General features: G+C 41.3%; 6 protein-coding genes, 1 long non-coding RNA gene and 1 other non-coding gene across 15 annotated transcripts in view; 4 read left to right on the top strand and 4 right to left on the bottom strand.

The window, feature by feature from the left end:
• The window catches only part of LOC104808224, a 2008-nt gene extending 1164 nt beyond the window's left edge, over nucleotides 1-844 (top strand). For both annotated transcript variants that reach the window (XM_010533858.2, XM_010533859.2), the window contains exon 2: nucleotides 1-844. In XM_010533858.2, coding sequence (XP_010532160.1) covers nucleotides 5-763 — 759 coding nt within the window. In that variant the 5' untranslated portion in view covers nucleotides 1-4 and the 3' untranslated portion in view covers nucleotides 764-844.
• Nucleotides 845-994: 150 nt separating this feature from the next.
• On the bottom strand, nucleotides 995-1869 carry LOC104808223. The gene is made up of 2 exons (XR_770905.1): nucleotides 1358-1869; nucleotides 995-1258 (listed from the first exon to the last, which is right to left on the bottom strand). It is a non-coding gene; the product is annotated as an uncharacterized LOC104808223 (long non-coding RNA).
• Nucleotides 1870-2014: 145 nt separating this feature from the next.
• Nucleotides 2015-2086, bottom strand: TRNAW-CCA. The gene has a single exon. It is a non-coding gene; the product is annotated as a tRNA-Trp (tRNA).
• Nucleotides 2087-2181: 95 nt separating this feature from the next.
• LOC104808222 lies at nucleotides 2182-3967 on the top strand. Of its 4 annotated transcripts, XM_010533855.1 has the most exons (6): nucleotides 2182-2297; nucleotides 2827-2912; nucleotides 3013-3093; nucleotides 3227-3329; nucleotides 3440-3629; nucleotides 3729-3967. In XM_010533855.1, exons 3-6 carry the CDS (start codon nucleotides 3013-3015, stop codon nucleotides 3739-3741), a joined length of 387 nt encoding a protein of 128 aa, XP_010532157.1. In that variant the 5' UTR covers nucleotides 2182-2297; nucleotides 2827-2912; the 3' UTR covers nucleotides 3742-3967. The 4 variants fall into 4 exon arrangements, with proteins under 4 accessions (XP_010532157.1, XP_010532156.1, XP_010532158.1 ...); XM_010533854.1 differs by lacking the exon at nucleotides 2827-2912; XM_010533856.1 differs by lacking the exon at nucleotides 2827-2912 and having other exon boundaries at nucleotides 2182-2316.
• A 734-nt stretch (nucleotides 3968-4701) lies between these two features.
• On the top strand, nucleotides 4702-7678 carry LOC104808221 (pentatricopeptide repeat-containing protein At1g80270, mitochondrial-like). Of its 3 annotated transcripts, none has more exons than XM_010533851.1 (4): nucleotides 4702-4789; nucleotides 4873-4938; nucleotides 5448-5988; nucleotides 6272-7678. In XM_010533851.1, the coding sequence occupies exons 2-4, from the start codon at nucleotides 4910-4912 to the stop codon at nucleotides 7517-7519; spliced, it is 1818 nt and encodes a 605-aa protein (XP_010532153.1). In that variant the 5' UTR covers nucleotides 4702-4789; nucleotides 4873-4909; the 3' UTR covers nucleotides 7520-7678. The 3 variants fall into 3 exon arrangements, with proteins under 3 accessions (XP_010532153.1, XP_010532155.1, XP_019057507.1); XM_010533853.2 differs by having other exon boundaries at nucleotides 4723-4789; nucleotides 4878-4938; XM_019201962.1 differs by lacking the exon at nucleotides 4702-4789 and having other exon boundaries at nucleotides 4796-4938.
• Nucleotides 7679-7728: 50 nt separating this feature from the next.
• On the bottom strand, nucleotides 7729-11130 carry LOC104808220. The gene is made up of 7 exons (XM_010533850.1): nucleotides 10408-11130; nucleotides 9766-10073; nucleotides 8939-9670; nucleotides 8721-8849; nucleotides 8417-8620; nucleotides 8132-8332; nucleotides 7729-8031 (listed from the first exon to the last, which is right to left on the bottom strand). Exons 1-7 carry the CDS (start codon nucleotides 10670-10672, stop codon nucleotides 7888-7890), a joined length of 1983 nt encoding a protein of 660 aa, XP_010532152.1. The 5' UTR covers nucleotides 10673-11130; the 3' UTR covers nucleotides 7729-7887.
• A 3456-nt stretch (nucleotides 11131-14586) lies between these two features.
• LOC104808219 (ADP,ATP carrier protein 1, chloroplastic-like) lies at nucleotides 14587-17708 on the top strand. Its single transcript, XM_010533849.2, has 5 exons — nucleotides 14587-15527; nucleotides 15962-16216; nucleotides 16464-16607; nucleotides 16710-17057; nucleotides 17165-17708. Exons 1-5 carry the CDS (start codon nucleotides 14739-14741, stop codon nucleotides 17516-17518), a joined length of 1890 nt encoding a protein of 629 aa, XP_010532151.1. The 5' UTR covers nucleotides 14587-14738; the 3' UTR covers nucleotides 17519-17708.
• Nucleotides 17709-18196: 488 nt separating this feature from the next.
• Nucleotides 18197-25152, bottom strand: LOC104808218 (ABC transporter G family member 40-like). Of its 2 annotated transcripts, XM_010533847.1 has the most exons (23): nucleotides 24646-25146; nucleotides 24344-24464; nucleotides 24169-24257; nucleotides 23984-24068; nucleotides 23680-23839; nucleotides 23496-23572; nucleotides 23356-23409; nucleotides 23121-23211; nucleotides 22724-23025; nucleotides 22339-22620; nucleotides 21927-22243; nucleotides 21681-21841; nucleotides 21498-21601; nucleotides 21244-21400; nucleotides 20967-21151; nucleotides 20559-20891; nucleotides 20166-20456; nucleotides 19969-20052; nucleotides 19764-19897; nucleotides 19451-19678; nucleotides 19184-19355; nucleotides 18788-19042; nucleotides 18197-18697 (listed from the first exon to the last, which is right to left on the bottom strand). In XM_010533847.1, exons 1-23 carry the CDS (start codon nucleotides 24972-24974, stop codon nucleotides 18440-18442), a joined length of 4269 nt encoding a protein of 1422 aa, XP_010532149.1. In that variant the 5' UTR covers nucleotides 24975-25146; the 3' UTR covers nucleotides 18197-18439. The 2 variants fall into 2 exon arrangements, with proteins under 2 accessions (XP_010532149.1, XP_010532150.1); XM_010533848.1 differs by lacking the exons at nucleotides 18197-18697; nucleotides 18788-19042 and having other exon boundaries at nucleotides 19263-19355; nucleotides 19420-19678; nucleotides 24646-25152.
• Between the last annotated feature and the right edge of the window lie 1817 nt (nucleotides 25153-26969).

Raw genomic sequence — 26969 nt, 5'->3', positions numbered from 1 at the left:
GGAAATGCAGAAGGAAAGACGGGTATTGCCCGTATCAAGCAGCAGGCCGAGGGTATCTCCTTACCCGCTTCGATCTTCTAGGAACAACAAACAAAAGGAACCGGAGTCTCCACTCCAGTCAGAGGGTGCCAAACAATGGGAGGACGTCCACTGCGTTATCTGCATGGAACCGCCCCACAATGCCGTTCTCTTGCACTGCTCGTCCTTCTCCAAAGGCTGCCGCCCTTACATGTGCGACACAAGCTCACGCCACTCTAACTGTTTCAAGCAATACCGGCGGAGCAATACCACCAGCCGGTACGAGGTCAAGACCCTCAACTGTCCTCTCTGCAGGGGAGAGGTTTACGGGACGATGAAGGTGACAAGTGCACGGAGGTTCATGAACGCCAAACCGAGGACTTGTTCGATAGAAGATTGCGGTTTCTCCGGGACGTATTCTCAGCTGAAAACCCATTTGAAAACTTCCCACCCGGATTTCACCCCGCCGAAGATCGACCCGTGGAAACAGTACATGTGGGAACAGATGGAGAGGGAGGCGGCATACATAGACATTCTCAGCGCTGCCGAGATTCAACGTCAGAGGTGGACGGCCGAGCAGAGGGTGGAGATGATGCATCAGCAGCATCAGATACCGTTCGGACACTCGGTGTTTCAGGTGAGCCTGGGAGGCGTGGTGGAGGATCTGTACGGTTCGAGTGTAGGGAGCAGCCATTCGAGAGCCACTGCTTATATTCCCCGACTTGAGTTTCGTGCTACCTTCTGAACCCTGAGGTTGTTTAGGTTTATACAGCACCAACATATTTAAAGTTGTCGTTTTTATGTGTCTTTCATCATTCTTCTCTTATATTTCATGCTTTAGAAATATATCTTCCTAGTAGTAGCTATTATTAACACGATAGCTCTCAGCTTTGACAAATTCTTTTAAAGCTTTTTTGCCCTTTTAACTCTTTTTTTCCCTCCCTGTGGGAATATACCTTTCCATGGAATCTAAACATAAAAGATTATTACTGCTTTTGCACCTCGAGAATTTGAGATTTGATTACAAAGTATGAAAGTTTCAGACACAAAGGTGTTGGATGTACAGTAAAGGGGAGAAAGACCTATGAATGATGTCCGGAACATAAATCCCGAAGCATGTACTCGTTGCAAGAACACATCTCTGAAAGATCCATGGTGGGAATCTGGTGATCCCCTTCCGCAGGATCTCTCAGCAAAGGAAGCATATTTCTGTAGTTTTGTTTACTCGAACTCCCGTGTGCTTGGAAGATTTCATGCCCAAAAAAACAGCAAGACTGAATCAGATTCACCTTTCCTGAATTCGGTTTAAACAGTATTACAAAAGCCCGAGGGTTGTAACCTGACATCGGCCGGGCCAACAGCAAAAACACATCTTTTGAAGATGGTGTCTTCGTTCAGACACGGGCTGATGATCCTCGTATAATGCAGCCTCGACAGCCTAGCCTACAGAACATCACCATTAACACTCGTGACAGAACATCGCAATCAGAAAAGTGCCCTGATAAGCAACTCGAAGGCGATGACCTCTCGCCTGAAACCCGGCGACCGCCGCATCGGAACCACGATTGTTATAGCCGACGTCACGGTCTGATGCCTCACGAGGTCGGTGAGTGACGGATACACGATTACCGTCCGGTGAAATCAGTAGCTTGTTCAGTGTAACCAAGGCGTCACCGTCTCTGCAAGGAGCGCCTATCCTATCAAGCCCTGCAACCGGTAGTGCATGGTGTTCGCATCCCGACAAAACACGGAGGAGGAGGAGAATCGGGGTTTCTCGGGAACTACGCTGGGCTTTTGGGAAGAAGACGACCATCAAAACGACGACGTACTACGTATTTGAGAAAAGCAATGTACACGGTTTGACAGTCGAGATTAATTTAATTAATGAATAATAATACCCTCTATTATTTATTTAACAATTTAAAGTTAGGGATTTCGCAAATTCAAGGGGCATAAAAGGGAATTTAAAAACATTGGATCCAGGTTTCGGGAAGATTGAACCCGACGTGAATCGAACACGCAACCTTCTGATCTGGAGTCAGACGCGCTACCATTGCGCCACGGATCCTGGTTAAACAGATTATTTTAAAATAAATATAATCTAATCCTTAGGGTTTTCCATCTTCTGAAAGCTTCTTCAAATAACCTTCGCTCTCCCTCGTTTCTGCGACTTCATCTCCGCGACCAACGAAGTTTCTTACTCTCTCGCTCTCGTCAATCTGTCGCCGCCACGTTCAGATATCCGGCTGTTCCTCACTCCGGCCCTCCGGCTCCGAGAGGTAGCTTCTCCTCGCCAAGGTTCCCTACTTTAATATAAATCTTCCAATATCTATAAATTTATTCGCTGTGGAATAATTTAACGTTCTAAACTTCGGAATTGAAATTGATTATGAGAGAATAAATGAACTCACATTGATGTACGATGATAGTCTGAGAAGTTGTTGTTGCATTCCCATGTGGTTGTACTAAATCACATGTCAACTGTGTTTCTTTAGCTTTTGTCAATGAGATATGCGAGAATCGGGAGATCTGTTGAAATTTCGATTGGTTGCAAGCAATTTCTTGTTGGCCGATTACTTGTAGTTTTGGTAAATTCTGTGTTTTCTTTGTCCTGTTTTTGTTTGGATATTCGAATTTCTATGAATCCGATGGGAGACAAATGATCCTGAGAACACTGGATTTTCCTATCCATGTTCATATTTTCTGAGTACTCTTTTAGGATTAGGTCAATGTTATTTCTGATCTATGTTGTTCATGAAACTGACAGAAATCAGGTTCTCTTTTGGGGTCTTGTAATTTCTAAAACAGCTTAATTCCGGTTGTGATGGTAAAAAAGCATGGTGTGAAAATTGAAAAAGGCGATAATAGAGAAGGAAATTGAGGAATGCAAACAAGTTATGTACAATCGGAAGAAGTCTTCCTTCTCTCTTCCAACCGCCTATTACTGGATGTATATATAATCTGAAACAATTAAACGTTGTGGATTTTACGCAGATGGATGAAGCCAACGAAATATTGCAGCGCAATAGGACGGAGGATGTCACTTGGCTTTGCTCGCTCTCTGAATCTGAACTTGTAAGTGCTCGTAAGACCGTGAAATCTCATCTTTCCCACGGACTATCAACTAACTGTTCCTTTGTCTCTGTCTCAACTCCGTGTAACATGTGGTTCTTGATTTGATATGGTGACCAATCGTTCGTTGTTGCAGGACTTTCTCATCAGCTTAAAGAAGCTAATATCACAACGTGCCAAAATAATTGGGCATGAAGAACTTGTGGAGAAGTTTGATCTCAAGATGCTTCGTGCTCTCGGTACGATTCTTCCTGCCCTTTTCTTGTTACTTGAGTACTCTCTGGGAAACGTTGCGGGATCATAAAAAGAAAGAACATGGTTGTAGCTCAGAAACGTAACTTGAATGCAGGATTTGTTCTGATGGAACATGTAAGAGGAAGACTAAAGGATAATAATATTTCGCTTGCCCCAATTGTTGCTGATCATCTTAAGCTCATAGAGAGCTGCAGTTTGTTAAAGACATCAGTCGAGGATACAATGGACATTGAAGAGATTAGGGTTTTGCTCGGAATCGATTCGAGAAGGAAATCACGGAAAAGGTAGGAGGGGTCTTTGGAATTACAGAACACTTGCTTGGTGATATTTTTGTGATCGTCGTTCTTCTTGTTTACGTGTTTTTTTGTCCCCTCTGTTTCAAGACCGCGGCGGTAGCAGTGGCTGTTCTGATTGAGGAACATTTTCGTGAAGAGATGTTGTCTTTTAAGGCAGAAGACTCAAAGCATGACAGAATCTATGTTTCGGATGTGTTGTGATCATTGTCTGAAATTTTCAGAACTGTTACACGAATGGATGAAATTCGTGCCTCTCTGTATATTCTCTAGTCATAATGTCTCAGAGGAAATTTGGTCATAAGTAAAAGGCTTAATTTTTATCACTAGATATAATATACCCTTTAGGTTGATTTGGTTTTGTTCAATTTTGGGGCTTGTGATTTGGTACAAGTTGAATAAATGTGTTATACTATCATTTGAGTCAACAGAAAGCACACAAAAGAAAACATCCTCTGTACATGTAATAGCTTTATGACGCAAGAAATGATTGCCATATACTCTCTACGGTTAATTAATTGATCACGATACAAGTCTTCGAATGATAAGAGTTTTTTCCGAATTTTAGAATTTAAAAATCAAAATAAAATCCATTCAAGATTTTGTATATTTATTTTTTCTAAAAACCCAAAAAATCATTTTATTGAAAAAATCAAATAAAAACCATAAACTCATTTTTTTTTGGATTTTTTCTTTTATAGAAACTATAAAAACTCTCAAAACCAAAAACTATCACCGTTCATAACCTAAATTTACAAAATTTTGAGTTTTTTTTAATTATAAATTACAACCAGAATTGTGTTTTGTAAAAAATATTTAAAGAGCCTAAGGAACCCAATTCCATGCCACCAACTCGTGTGACTGATTATTTTCGAATTCAGTTATACATTTTATAGTGTGTGTACGTATGTATATATATATATATATATATATAGTTTTGAAAAACTAATTTTATTTATTTATTTTATATGAATTAAATTTTAAAGTTTAAAAAAATTTATAATCGTCCCACTTTTACATTAGATTCGGTATTCCGCCCGGTTCTGTTGAACCGAATCAAAACGGTGGCCATAGGTAAAACCCTAAACCCCCTCCATAAGCTCCCGTGTGTTGCTACCATTTCTTCCGCTCTCGAGTTCTCCCCCATAGCCGTATTCCTCTTATTCAATCTTTTCGAATTTCGAATCTCTCTCTCAGTGGGTTTGACCTGAATTCTGTGTTTTGTTCTCCATAGAGCAGGTTAGTGTTCGTGAGCTCAACGGCGAGGAGACATGTTTGCTCTTTCCAAGGTTTTGCGGAGGTTAGCTCTTCCTCAAGTTCCATGGTTCTCTCTGTTCTTTTTTACCATTTTGAGTTCTTCATTCCTCAATTTCTTTACTCGCTCTCCGCAGATCGCACATCTCGATTTCTCTGATTAAGGTTTTGTGGTTTATTTCCTTGTCTTCCGTGATCCGAACAAGACAAAGATTTTTTCTTCAGATAAAATGACAAAGGACTCATGTTCGGATCTTCTTCATGCTAGTTAGGGCTTATGTATGTATGTACGCACGTCTTGTAACGCCATTGTTGAACAGAGCTGTGCAGATATCATGAATATATTTGCGTTTTGTTAATGTTTGCGCGTTGCAAAAACCAGTTATCCGATTCGTGGTTTTAGGCTGTTATCAGGAAAAATCTCTAATTAAGATGAGAGTATACAAAGTTCTGTGATTTATTTGAATTCAAGTGGTATGAGCGCTAGAGATCATTTCATAAACATGGTATTCGAATAGCTTATGTTATTCTTCTTTTTTTTTTCTTGCTTTTCAGAAGCCAAAGACTCCCACTCGGTGTTTGTAACGCTGTGTATGCTAAACTAGAGGTACCACTGGAGAGAAGGAGCACTGTTCTTGAAGCACCTACTGTGGTATTTGATAAATCCCAATCTTTCGAGGGATTTTACCAGTTTTCCTCGGATTTCTCTACAAGTAGACGCTCACTTTCCTCAAAAGCTGATGCTAAAGGTGTTGAAGAAGAAGACCTCGAAGATGGGTTTTCAGAGCTTGAAGGTGCAAAGTCAGCCCAAGAGGCTAGCAGTGAAAGTGACATTGAAGATGACTTAGTGTCCGAGGAGCTTTCAGGGGATGAAGACGACGGTGAACTTGACAACTCTGATGCCAAGAGTGGGTCAAGGAATGCTATGCGGAAGAGATCATCCGAGCTCTTCAGGGCCATTGTTTCAGCGCCAGGTATCTCTATAGACAGTGCCCTTGATAAATGGTTGGAAGAAGGAAAAAAGATAAACCGGGCTGAGGTCGCAAATGCTATGCTCAATCTGCGTAGACGCCGGATGTATGGGAGAGCATTGCAGGTAATTCTTTTAGTAGCTGAGTATCCATGTTCGTTCATATGGTGAACAATTAAGATTCACAGTCTTCCACCTAAGCCATGTGAATTTTGCCTATTCCATCTCTGCATATTATCCATGCTCGTGCATATATTATATACACGTTTTTTTCTTTTCAAGTTTCAACTCTCAATGTTGCATATGCTTCCTATAAATTCTCCAATTATAATCTTGTTGCTCTTTAGGTTAGTTTTCTTCGTCTGTTTAATGCTCATGTGCTCTGTATCTTATCTTATTGTGTCTATAGATGTCAGAGTGGTTGGAAGCAAAAAATCAAATGGAATTTACCGAGAGAGATTATGCTTCTCGGCTTGATTTGATAGCCAAAATCCGTGGCCTGCAGAAGGCAGAAGCTTATATCGAGAAGATCCCAAAATCTTTCAGAGGGGAAGTGATATATCGGTCTCTTCTAGCCAATTGCGTTGCCACGAGCAATGTTAAGAAAGCAGAAGAGGTTTTCAACAAAATGAAGGTCTTGGGGTTCCCTCTGACGTCATTCGCTTGTGACCAGTTGCTTCTCCTCTACAAGAGAGTTGACAAGAAGAAAATAGCTGACGTGCTGTTGCTGATGGAGAAAGAAAACATCAAGCCTAGTCGCCTTACATACCAGACTCTGATTGACACCAAGGGATCCTCAAACGACTTAACCGGGATGGAACAAATTGTGGAGACAATGAAGGCTGAAGGTGTTGAACTGGACCTTCGCACACAGTTTATCTTAGCTAAACACTATGCAGCTGCCGGGCTTGAGGAGAAGGCCGAGAAAGTCTTGAAAGAGATGGAAGGTGAAAGCTTGACGGTGAATCGCTGGGCATGCAAGGATCTGCTCTCAGTCTATGCATCTCTCGGGAGAGTCGACGAGGTGGACAGGATTTGGAAGATTTGCGGAGAAAACCCCCGAATTGACGAATGCCTAGCTGCAATTCTGGCTTTTGGAAAGATCGGTAAAATCAAAGAAGCAGAGGAGATTTTCGAGAAGTCACTGAAACTGTCAAACAGGGTTCCTGCCAAGGTTTTCTCGGCTCTCCTGAGGGTTTATGTGGATCACAAGATGCTGTCAGAGGGTAAAGATCTCGTTAAACGGATGGCGGAAAGCAACTGCACGATAGGGGCATTGACATGGGATGCCCTTATCAGGCTCTACGTTGATGCTGGGGAAGTCGGAAAGGCAGACTCTCTGTTGAACAAGGCGACACAACAGAACCAGATGAGACCCCTGATGAATTCCTTCATGTACATCATGGAAGATTATGCAAAAAAGGGCGATGTGCATAACACAGAGAAGATCTTCCAAAGGATGAGGCAAGCCGGGTATGTATCCCGGTTCAGGCAGTTCCAAGCCCTTCTCGAGGCTTACGTTAACGCCAAAAACCCGGCTTATGGAATGAGAGACAGGATGAAGGCTGACAACATCTTCCCGAACAAGGCCATGGCAGCCCTGCTGGCTCAGACCGATCCATTCAGGAAGACTGCTGTCTCCGACCTTCTTGATTAAGTCCTTTTTATATTCTTCTAGAACTTTCTTCTCTTGCTGTTTCCTAGTATTTCGTATGTCTCTTTGGATGATTCTGTCGTGATGATGATGTAGGCCTGAAAACGGTTTGTTTAGTTTCTGGTTCTGTCTAAAATCGCCATTAGGCATTGGTTTGATCAACTCAGATATCCTCGAGCAATGAGGAAGCTTTCATCTGTCATGCCAATAACTAAAACTTGTGCAGGAACTAGAATGCTTTTAAATATTCCTGATCTGATGAATGTACAAAGACTACGAATGAAGAAGAAAGAACCTAACAAAGACAACTTCAGGATCAACCCCCAAAGATCTTTCTCCTTTGGGTCGGGTCAACACTAATCAACTGTAATCTAAGATGGGACGAGATTTCCTTTCCGGCCCTGCAAATCTTGCCTAAGTGCAAGTCTTTTGATGAATGGAGACATGGCAGCAAGCAGCGTCTTTGGGCATTCCTCGTGTGGTAAATGCCCGCATCCAGATATCGACACTAACCTCTGCAGTTTTTATATGATGTTTCTTGTCAGATTCTCTTTTTGAAAGAAAGACAAAAAAAAAGGGTTTAGGTGGTTTTGCGTTTCGATGCAGGGAACTTACAGAGTTTAAGAGTTTGGAAGCCATGGCTTGGGACGACTTGAGAGGGACAAGGGCATCTTCCGCTCCTGCAATGACTAAGACCGGCAATTCCTCCATGGACTCCAGAAGCGAGGTTGCGTTTTGAGGTAAAAGCACCATCTCATATGACAGTCTACCAATCTCGTGAAGAGCCTCGTCCCAGCCTTCTACATGTAACGGGGCCTGACATGTCATAGAAGAAATGACTTTAAGAGACTATATATGTGAAGCAAAATATATATGGAGATGAGAGGAAGGGTACTTTACCTTGTATAGCCTTAAGACCTCTGTGGTGAGCTTGTTGGCATCATACCAAGCTCGTCGATTAACCACCTGAGCTATTTCAGTACGCAAAAGTGGCCTGACAAGGTGCTTCTTCCCTAATGATGTGCGCAGAAGAATTCTCGCAAAAGCAGGAACTACTTCCCTTGACAAGCTAACATTAAGCAAAACCACCCCTTTGACCGCAACCTGAATTAATCGGCACAAGAAACAATCCCAATAGGGTCAGCAAGAAAGTTGGAGGAGTCAGTCAAACTGGAGGAGTCAGTCAAACTTGAAATCGACGCACTTTTATGGCGCTGTTTGATGTTTGTATTCTTTGCGCAGCTTTCATAGCAAGTAGACCTCCATCATCATGACCGACAAGTACTACGGAAGAGAACCCCATCTCATGACAGAAAGAGAGAAGCAAATCCACCTGGAAATCATTGAATTTAAGATTCATACTCGAGATGAAGTCTTGAAAAGCACTAATATTATCTCGCAAAGGTCAGAAAAGAAAATAACCTGACTTTCAAGTGTGTAAGGATTGGGCAACTCCCTCTCTTCCCAATCCTTCTTGTACAGCCTGGCAGTTAATCCCCAACCAGGCCTATCAAATGCAGCAACAGCACAGCCAAGCTGATGAGCCAGAGACCCCATCACATGTCTCCAAGAAAACACTCCACCACCAAACCCATGAACCAGGACTATACCAAACTGACCATTCCCATCCCAACCTTGCTCCACTGCCCCGCAATTGGAAAGCATCATGTCATTGTCTAGACTCATCCCATCCTGAATTTCTTTCGACATATGAGGAGAAGGAAGAGAACCATCAAGAAGCGGGGCGTGCAAGGAAGAATTGCTAAATTGACTGCTGTAGCTCCGGTGGAGATGATGATGCTGGGTTCTTGTGCTCATACTCGATTCTTTCCTGTCAGGCTTCAACCTTCCTTCCAGTGCCATTGTATCCAGGGTGTTGTACTTACAATTGACTTCATGAGAGGAAGTTGAGGAGATGGACTGAATAGGCAAACCGGGCAAACAAAGCTTGTAATGCACAGTGAGTCCTCGGATCGTAATGAAGAGACTGTCAAGATCAGCAAGCAATCTCACTGGGACCTCTCCTTCATCGTGGGTTGCTGACAGAGGCTTCCACCTCGAATCAGTATCAATCTTGGAGGCCTTCCCCGCTGAGGGAGTTGGAGAACGTGGCGCTTTCTGAAAGCCAGAGAAAACACTTTTACATGCAAGGACCTGCAAAACACCGGAAAGCAAATTTTCATTTGAGGTTAGACAGAAAGGGAAATGCTCCTCTCACAAGCTTCACATGAAAGGGGGAGCAAACTTACAGCTTCAGGGTCCACTCTGTGGTACAAAAGTTTCCTCCTTGCTCTGCAACTAGTTCTATATGCTACAACTGTATGTCCGAGGGCAAAAACCACAGAAGAGAGGAACAAAACCGGCATTCCCCATGACTTCTTAAGGTGGAGCCGTTTCCTTGACAGAGATAGCGAAGCTTCAGCCTCAAGTTGAGAATGTACAGTGAAGACGCAAGCTTTAACTGAAAGAAGAAGAATCGAAACTACAGAACACAGCGATACAGCTCCCAGATAAGGGCCGTGCGAGAGAGCAGGACCATCGGATAGCGAATAGATACCTGTTTCAGGGATGGAGCCAATAGTGAGCTTATAAACGATATAGGGTAATCACGAATTGACATGGTTTACATGAGAAAGTTTCAGACAGCCAAAACGCCAAACACTCTTTATCACATTGCATTTTAACCAGAAAAATAGTCACTTCAAATCAACTGATGCAAATGCCTAAGAACAAATCTGCGCTAAAGAAACAGCTTCATGCCCTCTTTAGGATCCCATTGTCCGTAAAAAGCAAATCACAAAGATTCGAAATCTAAACAAGAACACGATAACACAGTAACAAGTCCTGCAAAACTCGTTGAGAGAGAGAAAAGGAATGTGAAATGCCCGTACAGATGACTAGGAAAGATCTGACGACGGAGACGAGAGGTATATCAGTCAAAGAGCTCTTCAATCCGTATCGATGCAGATGCTCCCTCACGCTGTAGCAAGTTAAGCACGTAAAGCTCGACAACAGGAAGCTCGGAACGAGCACGTCTCCAATGGCGACAAGCATTGGCAACGACGACACCAAAAGTGAGGTCACCATCGCCACCATGAAAAAAACCGTCCTTGCGCATCTTCTCGTCTTCTCCACGACAAACCACCCTTTGCCCATTGTGGTAGACGACCCAGGCCTCCAATCGGATGGCTACAAATCCTGCGACTCAAATCCGGCGTTACCGTTTCCGGCGTGTCTCTCACAACCACCGGCCTGACGGAAGGCTTGTCCGGATTCTACACGATTGATCGGATAAACCAACGAGTCCAGATCCTTCCTTTGGCTGTCTTAGGTGGGAGTTGAAACCCTAGCGAGAAGAAACAGAAACGACCAAGAATCCGCCGACTGTGGAGGATTTTGCGGCGCATGTGGCGGATGGGCCATCTCCTGGCGGCGGAGAACGACGGCGATTCCACTCCCTTTCACAACGGGAACAATCAAAGATCACCACGAAAAGCCATTGCTACGATTCTGATTGAAGATCGTACAGATATATTTCAGAATCGCAGGAAAGGCAAAAGAACAAAAGAAAAACGCTTTGAGCTTTTCCGAAAACCAAAAATCTCCGGTTTCTTTTTTTTTTTGGGTCATTCATAGTTTAAACGTATAAAATTATATTAGAAAACAATTAAACAGAGAGTCAATTAATTAATTATTGTGTTTACGAATAAATCAATGATTAAAAAAGGGACAAACCTGCTTCAGTCAGACATGCCAGAGCTTTTTATTGGACGATTCTACCCCTTGTTTCAAAATAAAGAAACTATAATATTAAAATATTTGGAAAATGTACCACCACGCCGAAACAGAATTTTTTTCCTCCCCGAGAAAGTCGTACTGTTTCTTGTTCTATTAGTTTTAGTTTTGAAAATTAAAGATGGAAATATTATTATTATAAATTATTTAAATGTTAATTCATTGTATAATTATATTTCTAATTATAATAACACTCCAAAATAACACATATATATATGTATATATGATACGGAGAAACTAGATTGGTGTATTGGGAGTTTGTTCTCTGACGAAGTTGAAAAAAAGAAACAGTATAAAATGACGGTTATGGCCTCCAGTGAGAAATAAAGTGGCTTTGTAGATTCGCTGAGTTGGCAGTCCGGTCGGGTCGGCTTGGATCGGGTCGGGTGGTTTTGTGGACCGTTAACTTTTAGGCTGTGGCCTCGCCCCACGGACCCACAATTTTATAAAAACGCAATGTATCGGATGTCCCCAAAGGGACCACATGTATTTTTATAAGTGATTCTATTTTCTAGAATTGATATTTTTGCACACCCGATTAATATTTATTCAGTTTAAATTGTTCAAAACAAATTAATTTTAAATTTATTATATTTGATATCTTACATTTATGAATATTTGTTACAAAGATCATATTTATTTAATGTGACAATGACTCTTTTGATTGTAGATAAATTATAATAAAACTATTAAAAAACATTTTTCATATTTGTTGAATTAATATTTTAACATTTAAAAATTTTTAGTTAATTTTATAAATTGATTTAGTTTAACATTTAAAATTTTAAATATATTATTATCTATCTAAAAGTATTAAAAATATCAGTCAGTACCTAAAAATATTAAATGTTGTTAACAATTTATTACTATATATTCTATCTATATAAATCCATCTCAATCTTTAAATTCAATTGTTTAAAAAAAATCATACACTCCTTCAATTATCTACATCCAAAATCATATTTATGATTTATTTAAATGATTAATTGATATGTTTATATTATTGATATTATCTATATCATATAGATTAATTTATAGATGTTTAAAATTTATTCAATTCGTAAAGCGCCTGAAAATATGAGCAGATGCAAATATGTATGCGCGTGCATAACGTAATATAGACATGTTTATGCGTGTGTCCAAAGATGAAGTATTGGGCATGTGCGAAGTTGGGCTTTATTGACAATAAGTCCATTGGGCTTTATTAACAAGGCATTGACCTAAATGGGCTCTTAATATATGGGCCTTCATTTCTTTGCAACCTAAAATTGAGGCCCATTAAACTCTCGTAGAGGGATTCTATGGATATCAATCACAATGATTTCATTAGAATCTGGCCATCATTTTTTTTTTAATCAGGCGTAGCGGAATCACGACCGTCGGAACTTCCAAGGAAGACGAGAGACAACAAATATCCGCAGGAAAGAGACAGAAGGACAACAGGCAAGGATGAAGGATCTGACGTGACGGACTGCATCCTATCCCCCGAGGTCCTTTAATCCTTTGCCACGTGGATACTGTAATGACCGTCGGATTATAACGAACGATTTGCACGTCTTTTTTTTAAATGGGGAGAAGTATTATTTTTTTTTTTTTTATAATATGTGATTTGATAAAGATCGAGTTCGAATCTGGGTGGAACACTCTTTGCGCATACTCATTTACTATTTGAGCCAACCACTCTTGGCGAAGTATTATTATTTTCAAACTATTATTTATATATATATATATATATATATATATTATACAATACTACTTACACGGTGTTATAGAGGATGTTTGTAGTAACTTTCAGATATTTGGATTCGATTCTTGATACCATTTGTTTTTATAATAGGGTGATAAATAACGAGATCTGTATAAGGTCCATACATATATATGTAACATTATTATATAATAAGTTAAAAAACATTATTATATAATAAGTATATGGAAATGATACTGCATGTCTTCATCGGGATATACTTTTAGTTGGTCCCTTTTGAATATGACATGATGAAAAAGTTGGGAACTAAGGCAGACATTTTCGGAAAACGGTTCGGGTTTGGGATGGAAATGGATCGGTTCGGTTCTTTCGATTTTACAAAAATAGGTACCAATCGGTTTTTATATTGTGTTCGGTTCGGTTCGGTTTCGATATCGGTTCGGTTTGGTTCCGGATTTTTTTAAAAAAAGATAGATTTCCTTTAAAAATATTCGGTTTTCGGAATTTTTTAAAGTTCGGTTTGGTTCGGAGAAAATTCGGTTCTCTCAAAATAATACCGTTCGAAAATTGAGAATGATTTTGGGTCGAAAAAAATATCATTTTTTTCGGTTTGGTTCGGTCCGGTTTCGAAGAACCGAATCGAAACGTCCACGCCTATTGAGAACGTACAATGAAAAGTAAAAAGTGCCGAACTTATATGAAAATGAAACAAATATATAGGTTTTTATTTGGCTCCCCATTTTGGACCATCCAAATTCATGTTCCTAGCATAACCAGATTTTGACCAAAATTTCGGAACGTGGTTATCATGGATGAGTGTCGATGACCTGCATTGATGGTTTTATAATGATATACAAATACAAGTAATTTATAATAGTTATAAAAAAAATAATAAATAGATATTTCTGCAAGTTAAATTTATTTAATCACTGATATCGGGCTCTACAAACTTCTCAAAATTACAATACCATTGTAATTATAATTAAGTACGGATATATGCGGTTTGGTATATAAAATCCAAAACTTGTATATAAAAAATTAACTGGAGTCTAACCAAAATTCAATTAATATAATTTGTATAAAATCGAAAAAAGGAATTATAAAACAAAGCATGACGTCAAAATGTCAACCAATAATAACGTACCAACTTAGAGAAACAAATAAAGAAAAGATTAAAATAACCTAACTCACACGTGATTTAAATTTTGGTACAATAATCGCCACCAACTTAACAGATGAAACAGAGGAGTATCAAATTTTAATATCTGAAGGGTATTACAGTCATTTGAATAATATTCCAAGGGCAAATCCGGAATTTACTCTTACAACCCTCGGGTTTTTTTTTTTTTTGGGAGAAGAACGTTCCTCTGTTTTGCGCTGCCATTAAAAAGCTCGCCGTCATCTTTTCGGCGAAAGCATTTATTTATTTATTTTAATTTCACATATTAGCTTTGAGCATTAAATTGTGAGAGTGTCATTAGGGTTTTCCAGGGAAAATTTTTATTCTTCTGTTACGTCAGCAAAAGATTCCTGCCTTTTGAGATATTATCACCGCCCTTTTTAGTAATAATATCTCTTTGGTGAATGCTATCTTCTTCTCTGTCCAGCGAGCCACCCTTATCATCTCTCTATCGCCTCCTTTTTCTTCTTCCATTTCTCTCCGTAGAGTCCGCTCTTTAGGAATCCTTGGGGAGGGAGAGAAAGTGAGAGCGAGATAGAGAGATGGAGGCTGTGATACAGACCAGGGGAATTCTCTCTTTACCGGCGAAACCCACCGGTGGTAGAGGTTTTCTTCAGCCCTCTCGTGGCTTGAAACAGAGAATTTTCGCCTCCAAGCCCAGAACTCTACCTGGGTTGTCGCTATCTTCCAATGGGCACAAGAAATTTCAGACCTTTGAGTCAACCCCACACCGGATTTCGGTTTCTCACAAGGAGAGAAGCTGTGGGTTCATCTGCAAGGCGGAGGCGGCGGCCGCCGGCGATTTGCCGGTGTTCGGAGAAGGGGATACCGCGGCGGTGGCAGCGACGCCTAAGATATTTGGTGTCGAGGTTGCGACCCTGAAGAAGATTATCCCGTTAGGGTTGATGTTCTTCTGCATTCTTTTCAATTACACAATCCTTAGGGACACTAAGGATGTATTGGTGGTGACAGCGAAGGGAAGTTCCGCTGAGATTATACCCTTTTTGAAGACATGGGTTAATCTTCCAATGGCCGTTGGGTTCATGTTGTTGTACACGAAACTCGCCAACGTTTTGTCCAAAGACGCTCTCTTTTACACCGTCATTTTCCCGTTTATTGCATTCTTTGGGGCATTTGGTTTCTTGATGTACCCTCTCAGTAGCATTATTCACCCCGAAGCTCTAGCTGATAAACTCTTGGCGGTCCTCGGCCCCAGATTTATGGGTCCTCTTGCAATTCTGAGGATTTGGAGTTTCTGTTTGTTCTATGTCATGGCTGAACTCTGGGGTAGTGTGGTGGTTTCTGTTCTTTTCTGGGGCTTTGCTAATCAGGTAATTGAACTGGCCTTTTAGTCTGAAAGATTATTACATCTTTGGTGCTGATTTTACTGGTATTTTGTGTTGATTCTGATTTGAATGTGTGCCTCTGTGCTTTAGATTATGATTTGACTGTCCATGGCTTGTTTTGAACCCTTGAGTTGTCACTAAGATACCATATTGTCTAGTCTGGTGACATGCACATATCATTGTCATAGTATCCCTTTTTTATCATGTCATTTACTTTTTGAATATTTGGAGACTGATATGTATGGCTTTGGATGGAATATTGTGTGGTTTTCTCGTACAAGGCATCAGATTGTGTTACTTTTACCTAACCTTGAAGTTTAACACAAGGAGAAACTTTTGTCTTCCGTCTTGTATGCTATCCTCCTCAGTCGGAGCTGGTTCTATTGGTGAATTAACTGCCCATTTGATTGTTATTGCAGATTACAACGATCGATGAGGCCAAGAAATTCTATCCTTTGTTTGGGCTTGGGGCCAATGTTGCTCTGATTTTCTCGGGACGGACGGTGAAGTACTTCTCTAACATGAGGAAGAATCTCGGTCCTGGAGTTGATGGTTGGGCCGTTTCGTTGAAAGCCATGATGAGCATTGTGGTCGGCATGGGGCTTGCCATCTGTTTTCTGTACTGGTGGGTGAATAAAAACGCTTCTCTCCCAACCCGCAGCAAGAAGAAGAAGGTAGACTTCTGTCTTTTTTCCCCTCTCCCACTGCTTTACATGCATTACTACTGCTTCGATTTTTTCGTTCACTCCATGAGTTCAGCTTAAGACCTTTGAGAGTGAATATGTAAAAGCTGGACATGCACATGTATATATATATATATATGCGCTATGGAATTGATCTGTTGCATAAGAGCATTGTTATTTTATACATTCAAGATTCTTCTGATCTGTTCATTCCGTGTTTCTGAAATTTTTTTTACAGGAGAAGCCGAAGATGGGAACAATGGAGAGCTTGAAGTTCTTGGTGTCGTCGCCGTACATCAGGAATCTTGCAACGTTAGTGGTTGCTTACGGTATTAGCATCAACCTCGTTGAAGTCACGTGGAAATCGAAGCTCAAAGCTCAGGTAATAAAATACCAAACCTTGAACTCGATTCTTTGGGTTCTAACATTACATATCAACACAGCATTCGCTCTAGACCCTGACAATCTCTCCGTGTTTTTATAGTTCCCCAGCCCTAACGAGTACTCCGCATTCATGGGCGACTTTTCAACCTGCACGGGAATAGTGACGTTCTCGATGATGCTTCTCAGCCAATACATATTCGAGAAGTACGGCTGGGGAGTTGCTGCCAAGATTACACCGACTGTATTGCTCTTGACCGGCGTTGCCTTCTTCTCTCTGATATTGTTTGGCGGCCCGATCGCTCCAGTGCTTGCCAAGTTTGGAATGACGCCTCTTCTTGCAGCTGTGTATGTCGGCGCCATGCAGAATATCTTCAGCAAGAGCGCTAAGTACAGTTTGTTCGATCCTTGCAAAGAAATGGCTTACATCCCATTGGATGAGGACACTAAGGTCAGTGTCTTCGCTCTTCTCTCTCCTGTCTTGTCTGAGAAAAATCTGAAATGCTTTTGTTCTTTGGCGTTTACGTGTTTTAAGCCGTTTTTTTTTTGCCCTTGCAGGTGAAAGGGAAAGCCGCCATTGATGTGGTCTGCAATCCGTTGGGGAAATCTGGAGGTGCCCTGATACAGCAGTTCATGATCTTATCCTTCGGGTCACTGGCTAACTCGACGCCTTACCTCGGAGTCATCCTGCTGGGTATTGTGACCGCATGGTTAGCCGCTGCTAAGTCGCTGGAGACTCAGTTCAACACATTGCGGTCTGAGGAAGAGCTCGAGAAGGAAATGGAGAGAGCGTCTTCGGTCAAGATTCCCGTAGTTTCTCGGGAGGACGGTGGGAATGGTTCCCTCATGGCACCGGAAGGATCTTCTCCGAGCGGCAGTTCGCCGGAGAAATCTGCTCCGACCAACATTTAATCCTCGGCTGGATTGTTTCTGTAATGGCGAAGAATCACAGAAGTTTGAGAGAGAGAGAGAGAGAGAGGGAGAGAGATGGCCGGTTAGACCAATCTCTCGAAGCTCTATTGCATCCCTTTTTAGTGTTTCATAACCACCAATAGGAAAACTAAAGCTCAATAAATTTATAAAAAAATTTTGTTAATCTTCAGTTTGGTTTTTGCTTCGTTTTCATTTGTTGATAGACAGAAAGATGTCATTACAGCTTCAAGTAAAAACATTAGATGACATAATGAGATATATCAACTATATTTCATCCAAATTTTTAAATATTTATTAATCAAGGGAACTTGTATAGTATATACAACGTGGACGCTTCGAGATTCGATTTAAAATTTTAACGATTCGGTTCGGGACCGTTTTTTTTATATTCTAAAATTTATACCAAATTAGTACCGTATATTATTCAGTTTCAGTTTTAGTACGGTTCGATTTCGGTTTTTGTTAAATTTTTTTCCGTGAATTTTATAAAGTTTGCTCGGTTCATTTCGTTTTTTTTTTTAGAAATTCGGTTCTATAAAAAATCTACCGTTCGAAATTTTTGAATGGTACCTGCATTTTGGTTTCGGTTCGATTCTTTCGCCCACCCCTAACAATCAAGACGACCCTCATGTGCAGTGATCGTATAATAATAAATCAAACCATACGAAAGTTTCCATGCATTGATCTTCGAATATCAAAAAGCTTTTATATTCTACAATGTCCGAAGACATTCCATTCAAACCCTAATGATATTTATCTTTTAATTTATGACAAAACTACCCCTTCAGCTTCTTTTTTCTTGTTCTTGAAGCTAAGAACCCTTTACTGCTCACCAATGGCGATTCTGATGCAGCTTCTCCACCTCGATCTGGCAGGTTGACGATGACAACATGTTTTTCTCTACCGTGATTGGAAATTGAAAGTTTTAATGCCCACCGCAAATATTACTGCGAATAATAACGGGAAGGCGAGATTCACGACGGCGACTACTCCCAAGAAGTCGTGTCTGAATCCGTAATAGCCTCTCACGAATTGTTTCACCGTCGCCCCTTCTGCCATCATATCATCGACATCTCCGAATTGGGATGTGATTAGTCCGTACAGTGTCCATGAAACCGGACACATCCAGTAGTACCATCTCCACCACACAGGTATACTCTGTAACGATATAGATGGGAATTCAGTGGCGAATCGGTAGTAACAAGGAAGTTTAACGGTCTATTCTACAATTAAGGAAAGATGGCTTACAGGTCGTGGGACGATGAAGCCGGAGAAGAGGTTCCAAAGGGCGTAGAAGGCGGAGGAGACAACGGCGGCGATGTGGTGATTCGGCGTCATGGCTACCGCCATCATTCCGTAGAAGGTGAAGGTCAAGAGCGATGTGCACATGAAGAATAGGTACCAGAAGAATTTTGCCGCCGTCCACTCGAATCCCATCATCGAGTAAACTATCAGTCCGTACGCCACCGTTTGCACTAGCACGTACGGTATCTCGATCAAGACCTGAGAAATTGACATTGAAAGTTGATGAATTTCGTGAATTCCCTTCGTAGGTATGTCGAAAGCTCGTGACTTTTTTTCAAATTTTCAGCGAGATTCACGCACACAGTGATGTTTTGCTTTCTGGGTCGGTGGAATACGTACCTGAGCGAAGGCATAGGGCATGGCGGAGTACATTCCGGCAGCTTTTTCTCGGTAAAACACAGTTCTCTCGACGGCGACGACAGGCTGTACGGAGGCGGCGTTCTGGAGGCCGAGGAAGAGAACAGCTGTGTACATGGAGCCCATTGCGTTGAACAGATCTTGACGCTTTGTCCTGCAAGTAATCGAGACATTTATCAAGAAGAATGTCTTTCTGAACAGGAAACCGTGAGATTTACCATCTGGGTGGTCTTTTCCAGGTTCTCTCACGTTTTGCCTCCGAGGTCCCAGAACATGGTGCCGAACATGACAGCGATGCCAACCGTGAAGAGAAATCTGACGGAGGTATACGGCGGGTTTCTCCAGTAGGACCAGTGTTGCTTCCACAGCGAAGCCATGCATTGCGTCATGAACGATTGTGCGTATTGCGTTGGGAAATACAGATCTTTTGATGCAGGAGCTGGTTGGCTCAGCTCCTTGATAATCTCCTTGTTTCTTCTGCAATTCACAAACATCTTTCGGAGTTATGTTATGTTCCTGAAAACCTCAAATCGGTTGGAGCAGAGTCACTTGTGCCTTTCACCTGTAAAGTTCTGAGTTCTTGTATATTTCGGTGAAGTTCATCCCCAGAGCTATTTCCTGTGCAATGTTTGAAACTTCAAGCATCCATGTCGCAGGGTTGTACCCATCTTTGATCTTGCTAATTCCTTGAATACCCTGTTTCGGAAAACGAAATTTTCAGATCAGAACAGTTGTATCTTATGGCGAGGATGAATGCTGTCATATACCTCGAAGTAGTTTATCAGATGAGTTGAATGGTGGCCGAGAGGTCCAACATAGATCTCTTCACCTCCGCGCTTCAGCAAGAACAACTTGCATATACAAGCGGGTAAAAAGATATAAACTTTGATCAGTCTTGGAATCTAACTGATGGTGGTTTTGGTTTTTTCATCTGTGTTTTTTGAAAAGGGTTCTCACTCAATACCTCGTCGAAAGCTTCAAATATGTCGATGCTGGGCTGGTGAATGGTGCAGACAACGGTTCTGCCTGTGTCAACCGTGTTTCTTACGGTCCTCATTACGATAGCTGCAGCTCTTGCATCGAGTCCTGAAGTGGGTTCATCCATGAATATGATGGAAGGGTTAGCTACCAGCTCTACGGCTATGGTCAGTCTCTTCCGCTGCTCAGTGGACAGACCGTTCACCCCAGGTAACCCCACCAGCGCTTGCCTTAACGGTGTCAGTTCCACGAGCTCCATCACTTCTTCTATGAACATCTGCTCGAAAAAACAAAAACGTTTCAGAATGGGGGTTAGTGCGCCGATTCCTGATTTGGCTGGCTCACGAGACGAGCATTTGTTCAGAATGTTTTGAATCACCTTCCGTTTTTCTGAGTCGACCTCTTTCGGCAATCGAAGCCAGGCTGAGTAAAGCAGGGATTCATAGACCGTGACATGAGGGGAATGGATATCGGTTTGTTCACAGTATCCGGAGATCCGGGCAAAGGTTTCTTGCTTCTTAGGGTAACCCGAGATCGTGATGTTGCCGTCGATGTAACCACCGGTCTTTCTTCCGGCTAATACATCCATCAGAGTGGTTTTCCCGGCACCGGATACGCCCATGAGAGCCGTTAGCACTCCCGGTCTGAACGCTCCGCTCACACCCTTTAACAGAACAAGCCTGTCTTCTCCGACACCTCGCTCTTTCATTTCCTACAAGCTCTACGGTTTCAAGATCCAAGATTCGGAATCTTAACAGGTCGGAAAAAAAAAGTCTGAAACTTTTACCTGCGGCATATCGACTGAGTAAGTAACATTATCAAAGGTGAGGGAATGTGGCTCGAATGGGAGCACCATCCCTCTTTTCCTGTTTCCGTTTCCTTCAGCTCCAACCCGAAGCTCCGTTTCATTTCCGGGATCGTTCCCACCACTCGCGTGTTCTTCTGGTAAGATAGCTTGAGGCTTCCCAATTGCTATTTGTGGGAAATCAAAAAGAAAGTTTTGAAGGAAACAATCTCAAGAGATTCTGAGAAGATGAAGTGCGTTTTTCCCGGAAAAAACGTACCGTTTAGAAAGGTGATGGACAAAGCGAAGCAGAAGTTGAACAGCAAAGTGAAGCCGACTGTGGCCGCAACTCCAATCCAGTACCAGTAAGCATGGGCGAAGAATCCACGAGATTTCAAGATCGTAACTCCCAATGACTCGGCGGAATTCGGAGCAAGCTTTTCGACAGAAGAGAGATCTCTCGGTTAGTTTTCGGATCATGAAAAAAAAAATACGATTTCAGAATTCCGTCATTGAAATACAGTTTGTACTTACTCGACTCCAGCTGTGGCCGAGAAACTCGTTGGCCACGATCGCGTTCTGTCCATACATCATGGGAGATATCCAGTACCCCCATATCCACCATTTCTTGATATCATCTGTTTAACATTTCACTGAAAATGTAACGTCCTGATCTCTTCTCATATGATACATTACGTACCGATCTCGTATATTTACCTCGTGACAGTACCATGCCGCCCAACGCGAAGAACACTAGCAAGGCAAACGAGCCGAACGTGTTGGCGACGATCATGTTCCTCCCCACTCCAGCAATGAACTTGAACAACCCGGAAGCCATCTGGTTTACGAGCACAAGCAGAAGGTACTGCTTGAAAACCCTGTTGCGATCAGTGGGTAAGGATCTTTCGGACAAGACAAAAGTGATAATGTTTGCTCTTTCTTTTTCAGTTGATGGGTTCTTACCTTCCGACGTTAGGATCAAAGCCCACGACGTAATAAGTGGTGGAAACCGTAATGGCTGCTTCGATGAAGCTGATAGGTACCTTGAGCAGCCATGGAGGAAGAGAGTAGACCCATGCGGGGTAGAACAGAAGGTCTCGTTGCTTGTAGAACACCGGAAGTTTCGCGATGGTCATTGAAAGTTCAGACATGCCATTGAACATCAACATCGTAAGGATGAAGAACAGAGCTCCTTGGTAAACAGTCCCATCCAGTATATTCCTCTTATGCATCTCGGTTCGGAAGAAGAGTGTCAACGTGAGAAACGACATTACGAAAAGCTGCAAGAGAATCGCGTAAAATCCAGACATTGAGATTCTTCTGAGAATACAGAGAATTTGCATATGGAAGTGATGTTTTTTTTGGAGAAACATACTTGTCCGAATTTGAAGTAGTAGACGAAAGAGTTCCGTTTCATGAGCAAGTACTCTCTCGAGAAGTTGGCTTTGAGAAGTTCTTTCGGCCCTACTCCATATTTCTCGGTGGTAAGAGCGGCTGGGTGGCTCTTCGTCTTGTCGAACGGTAACCCTAATTCATCCCCGAGACTCTGCCCGACATGGAAAGACTGAAACGCTTCTGCAAACTCCTCCACTGTTATAAACCTATACGCCTCTTCAGGCCGTGCCCAGTACTGCATCTGGTCTTTCCTCGAGGTCACCTGCAGAGAAATAAACACGAAAAAGAACGAGAAGATCATTGCCAAGGCATGTTTGAGTTTGATTATGTGCATATTGCAGGAGAAATTCTTTCCAGAATCTTACTTCTTGGAGAAAATCGGCGACACCCTTTCTCTGAGGACACTTGAAACCGACGGACTGAAAGAACTCCAAGACATGGTCCCGAGGGCCTTCGTAAACTATGTGACCATCTGAGATGAGAATGATATCGTCGAAGAGATCATAGGTCTCGGGTGCAGGCTGAAGCAACGAGATAACAGCTGTTCCGTTGAAGATATGGATGTAGTTTCTGATGGAATTCACGATCTGATACGTCGTAGAACTGTCTAGACCCGTCGATATTTCGTCCATGAACAACGCTCCCGCGGGTCCAACCAACATCTCGCCTATACTTACACACACATTCAGAACCCGTATCAAACCCGAATATATATTCTTTTAGACGAAAAAAATGTTTTGTTGATTCTTTTGTGTGTGTTACCTGTCGTGACACGCTTCTTCTGCCCTCCCGAAATCCCTCTTAACATTTCGTCTCCGACCAGTGTGTCAGCACATACCTCTAGTCCTAATACCTGGGAAAAAAACATGAACAGTTCGATTTGTTCGGGATTAAAGCTTCGATAATTCTCAGAAACCTTGCTTTAGCATGTACAGATGCACGATATATACATACATACATACATATATATATATACACACACACTAATCAACAATACCTTGAGCATATAGTCTGTAATGACACTTGCTTCCTGACCCTCCATTGATATGGCCTAATCATCCAAGAGCACGAATAATTACGCTAAGCTCATATAGATTAATTCTGCAGATGCAGGAGTAGAGTTTTGATGTGTCAAACCTTCATAAAGACATCGATGTCGGGGTCCGGCTTTACATTAGCCTGTTTCTCTCTTCTCGACAGTTCGGCCAACATATCTGGGTAGTTCCAATGGCCAAGGAACAGCTTTTCAATAAGAAAAGGAAGAAGAAAAAAAACAGGAAACGTATGTGTCTGAAGATGAAACCGGGAAATAGGAACTGACCATAGCGAGAGCCGACTCCTTGGCAGCGAGCAGCGAAAGCAAAGGTCTCACGGACGGTCATTTCGCCGATGTGAGTGTCGTGTTGGCTTATATATGCTGCCGTCCTCTGTGGCACAAACTCGTTCATTCCGTGCCCGTTGTACGTCACGTTCCCAGTTTGCTACAGGGCAGAGGAAAAATCAAATCTTTTTTAATCTGGTCTCTAGATTTTTCATCAAAGGCTGAATCTTTAGATCTATGATGCCCATATCCATATGAACGAGTCTCTGTCAGCCATGGAGGGGGAGAGAGAGAGAGAGAGAACCTTCAGTTCAGAACCAAGCTTTCCCGCCAAGGCAAGCAAAAGAGTCGTCTTCCCAGAACTTGGAGGACCCAAGAGCAGAGTCATCCTGTTGTCAGTTTTTAATCATATTTTAAATCGGCATTCAACAAATTAATTAGAATATAACATAAGGTTTTTATGTAAAATAAACAGATTTTTGAAATCACCTGCTAGGTTTGATGATTCCGCTGACGTCTTTTAGTATGGTTAACTTTTTCTTTCGACTCGGAAGGATATGCAGATTATTCAGAAACCCCTTTTAAATTACAAAAAAACAGGTAATTAAACACTGTTAGGGTTTTATTCTTTAGATAGTATAATTATATAAAGAAAAAAATATACCTCGGCGATGTTGGAGATGAAATTAACGAACGTGGGTAAAGCTCTGCCTCCGACATGAGCCTCTGCTTCTACTGTCAGATGCTCGAATCGAACTTCTATTGTCGGAACTTCGATTCCGACGCTGTTATTACATAACCAGAACCCAAAAAAAAAATGTTAGAAAAAACGAGAAAAGGCTTCTGAAAGATGGGGATAAACAGAGCACGAAACAGGGACTGACTTTCTTTCTTTTTTTCCCGAGAAACAAACAGAAAATCGAGCCAAAAGGGAATTGAAGAAAAAGAAATCAGACAACTTTACACCTATCGATGCGATCCCTGAGTTTCTGGAGGAGCTTCTGGTGGTCTTCGTCGCCGGCTTTCATGAGCCTCTCGAGCAGTTTCTTCTTTTCTTGGAACCCAAGGTTGTGAATATCGACCTCGCTGACTCCGCCGCCGTGGGAGGCCGTTAAAATTCCTTTCCTGAGTCTGTCGACCGTCGGAAGCCTCTCGAGAGCAGCCCATCTTAGAGCTTCCTCGTCGTTTTCTTCCCGAACCGATCTTGAGAAAGCCTCCATCCCTGTATCTCTCCTCCACCTTGAAGAGTTTCTCCTCATGCTGCTACTTGCTTTCTGAAGACTAGTACCCTCCATCGCTAAAATTTTCCAGGAAAACTGGAACCCAGCAAAGATTTTCCTGGAAAACTGAAGCCCAGAGATGTTTTTTTTTTCTGTTTCTGGTGGGTTCGTGTCAGATGAAAAAAAAAGGGAAATTTCGATGAGAAATGAAAGAAATGTGGACGTTCTCGCACGGATATAAATAAACAAGGAAGAACACGTTCATCATGCATGCACATGTACGTGTTACATAAGGAATCGAAAATGGTTGGGGTGGGGCCTCTAGAAGCGATGCTTAAACAATGTTATTTCGTAATAACAATAATAATAACAATGATATTTCTGATTATATGCCAAATCAAAATAAGCCATGGTGGACAAACCAAGCCCTAATTAAATGATTCTCTAACTAATACATGCTTTGCTGGTTGTGACTTCTAGATAGAAAAATTGCCCTTTTCCCCTTTTCCGTGTCGAATATGTATAGATTAAGGTTTCTTAAGGCAGGCGGAATTTAATTATCGAAAATGATTTGTTTGACCGAACTACTTGTGGTTGGATCAGTTCGTACATGTCAATTCTGTAAAATATATTAAATTTTCAAGTTCAAACTGCAATTTATGATATTTGATAAATAAAAAAACAAATATAATATTAATGGAAATATAATATATAATGCGCCATGTCTATTAGTTTTTTTTAAAAAATTATTACTTGCAGGAAAAAAAAGGAATAAATAAAAAAAACAAAAATCCTATGCGCAAAGGATGTGTCGAGCTGTCGGTCCATAAGGATATTTTGGTAATTTGCTTATAGACTGACATCAACCAGTCCTGCAGCAAGCAACCCCCCAAATTTTATATTTATATAATATTGCGAGAAAGTTTCATTAATATATTTCCCCGCCATAAAAATCATTTAGTTCGTGCCAAATGAAAAAAAAATTATTTAGTTGGTTGGTTATATAGAAGATTCCAATATTATTGAATATCACGTTCTGCCGTCATATGTATCAGTAAAAGAATTGAGGAGGCATTATGTGATAATATATAATTTAGAATCTTAAATGAATTAAAATAACCGTATTTTTCACATGTCAAAAATGATATTAAATTCATTGAATTAGAGCCTGGCGTTACAAAATGAAGAGATTTATGAACTGAAGCAACTCGCTGTCAACCGAAAACTATTTAATATAGGGAAGGTCAAAAAGTCAAAGTGGGGAGAGAGACAACGTGGGAAATGTCTCTCTCCTCCCCTTCTTCCCCATGGGCCATGGGTATTCATTCATTCAGCTTTGGTGAAGCCTAATCCAACGGCCAAAATATCTAAAATATCCTCGCTAAAACTATTTCTACACATATCTTCCTCCAGTTGTGATCTTATGATCAGAATAATTGTATAGTCACATGATGATCATATTGGTCACAACGTTAGATTTTTGATGATTTTACCAAATGATTAGTGAGATATGTAAGGTATGACCATGGTGATTTGATGTAATCACCATAAATTTAACGTTATGACCAATATGATCATCATGTGACCATACATAAATTCTGGTCATAAGGTCACAACTGGAGAAGAATATATGGAGAAGTAGTTTTAGGAAAATGAGGATATTTTGGATAATGCCCCGAATCCAACGCCGGTTGGTTATTCCAAAATTACTAAAATTCGATATATTTTTTACATGGGCCATGTGCATATTTAAGCACTTATATAGTTTATATAAAATTCAAATTTTCAATGATAGTTTTTGGTAAATTCATCAAATTCTGATATCCGGTCCATTACTATTTTATCCATAAACCATGGGAAATGCGCCATATACAAGATGAGCTATATGTGATTCCTCAACCATCATCTCCGAGATGCATGTAAATATGTTCCCGACCGAACCATGTACCATAATTTAAGGTTGCCCGACAATTTGAGAGTTTGGATTATGTTCTTGCCCACCGTCTCCTAATATGTGTTTTTTTTTTCAATTATGGTCGGAAATATATTATATAGTCTGGGTTTGGCATT

Source organism: Tarenaya hassleriana, unplaced genomic scaffold, assembly GCF_000463585.1.
Source record: "Tarenaya hassleriana unplaced genomic scaffold, ASM46358v1 Cleome14, whole genome shotgun sequence".
NCBI classification, from domain to species: Eukaryota; Viridiplantae; Streptophyta; class Magnoliopsida; order Brassicales; family Cleomaceae; genus Tarenaya; species Tarenaya hassleriana.
The sequence above is the reverse complement of the archived record's forward strand: the minus strand, read 5'-3'. Positions and strand labels throughout refer to the sequence as shown.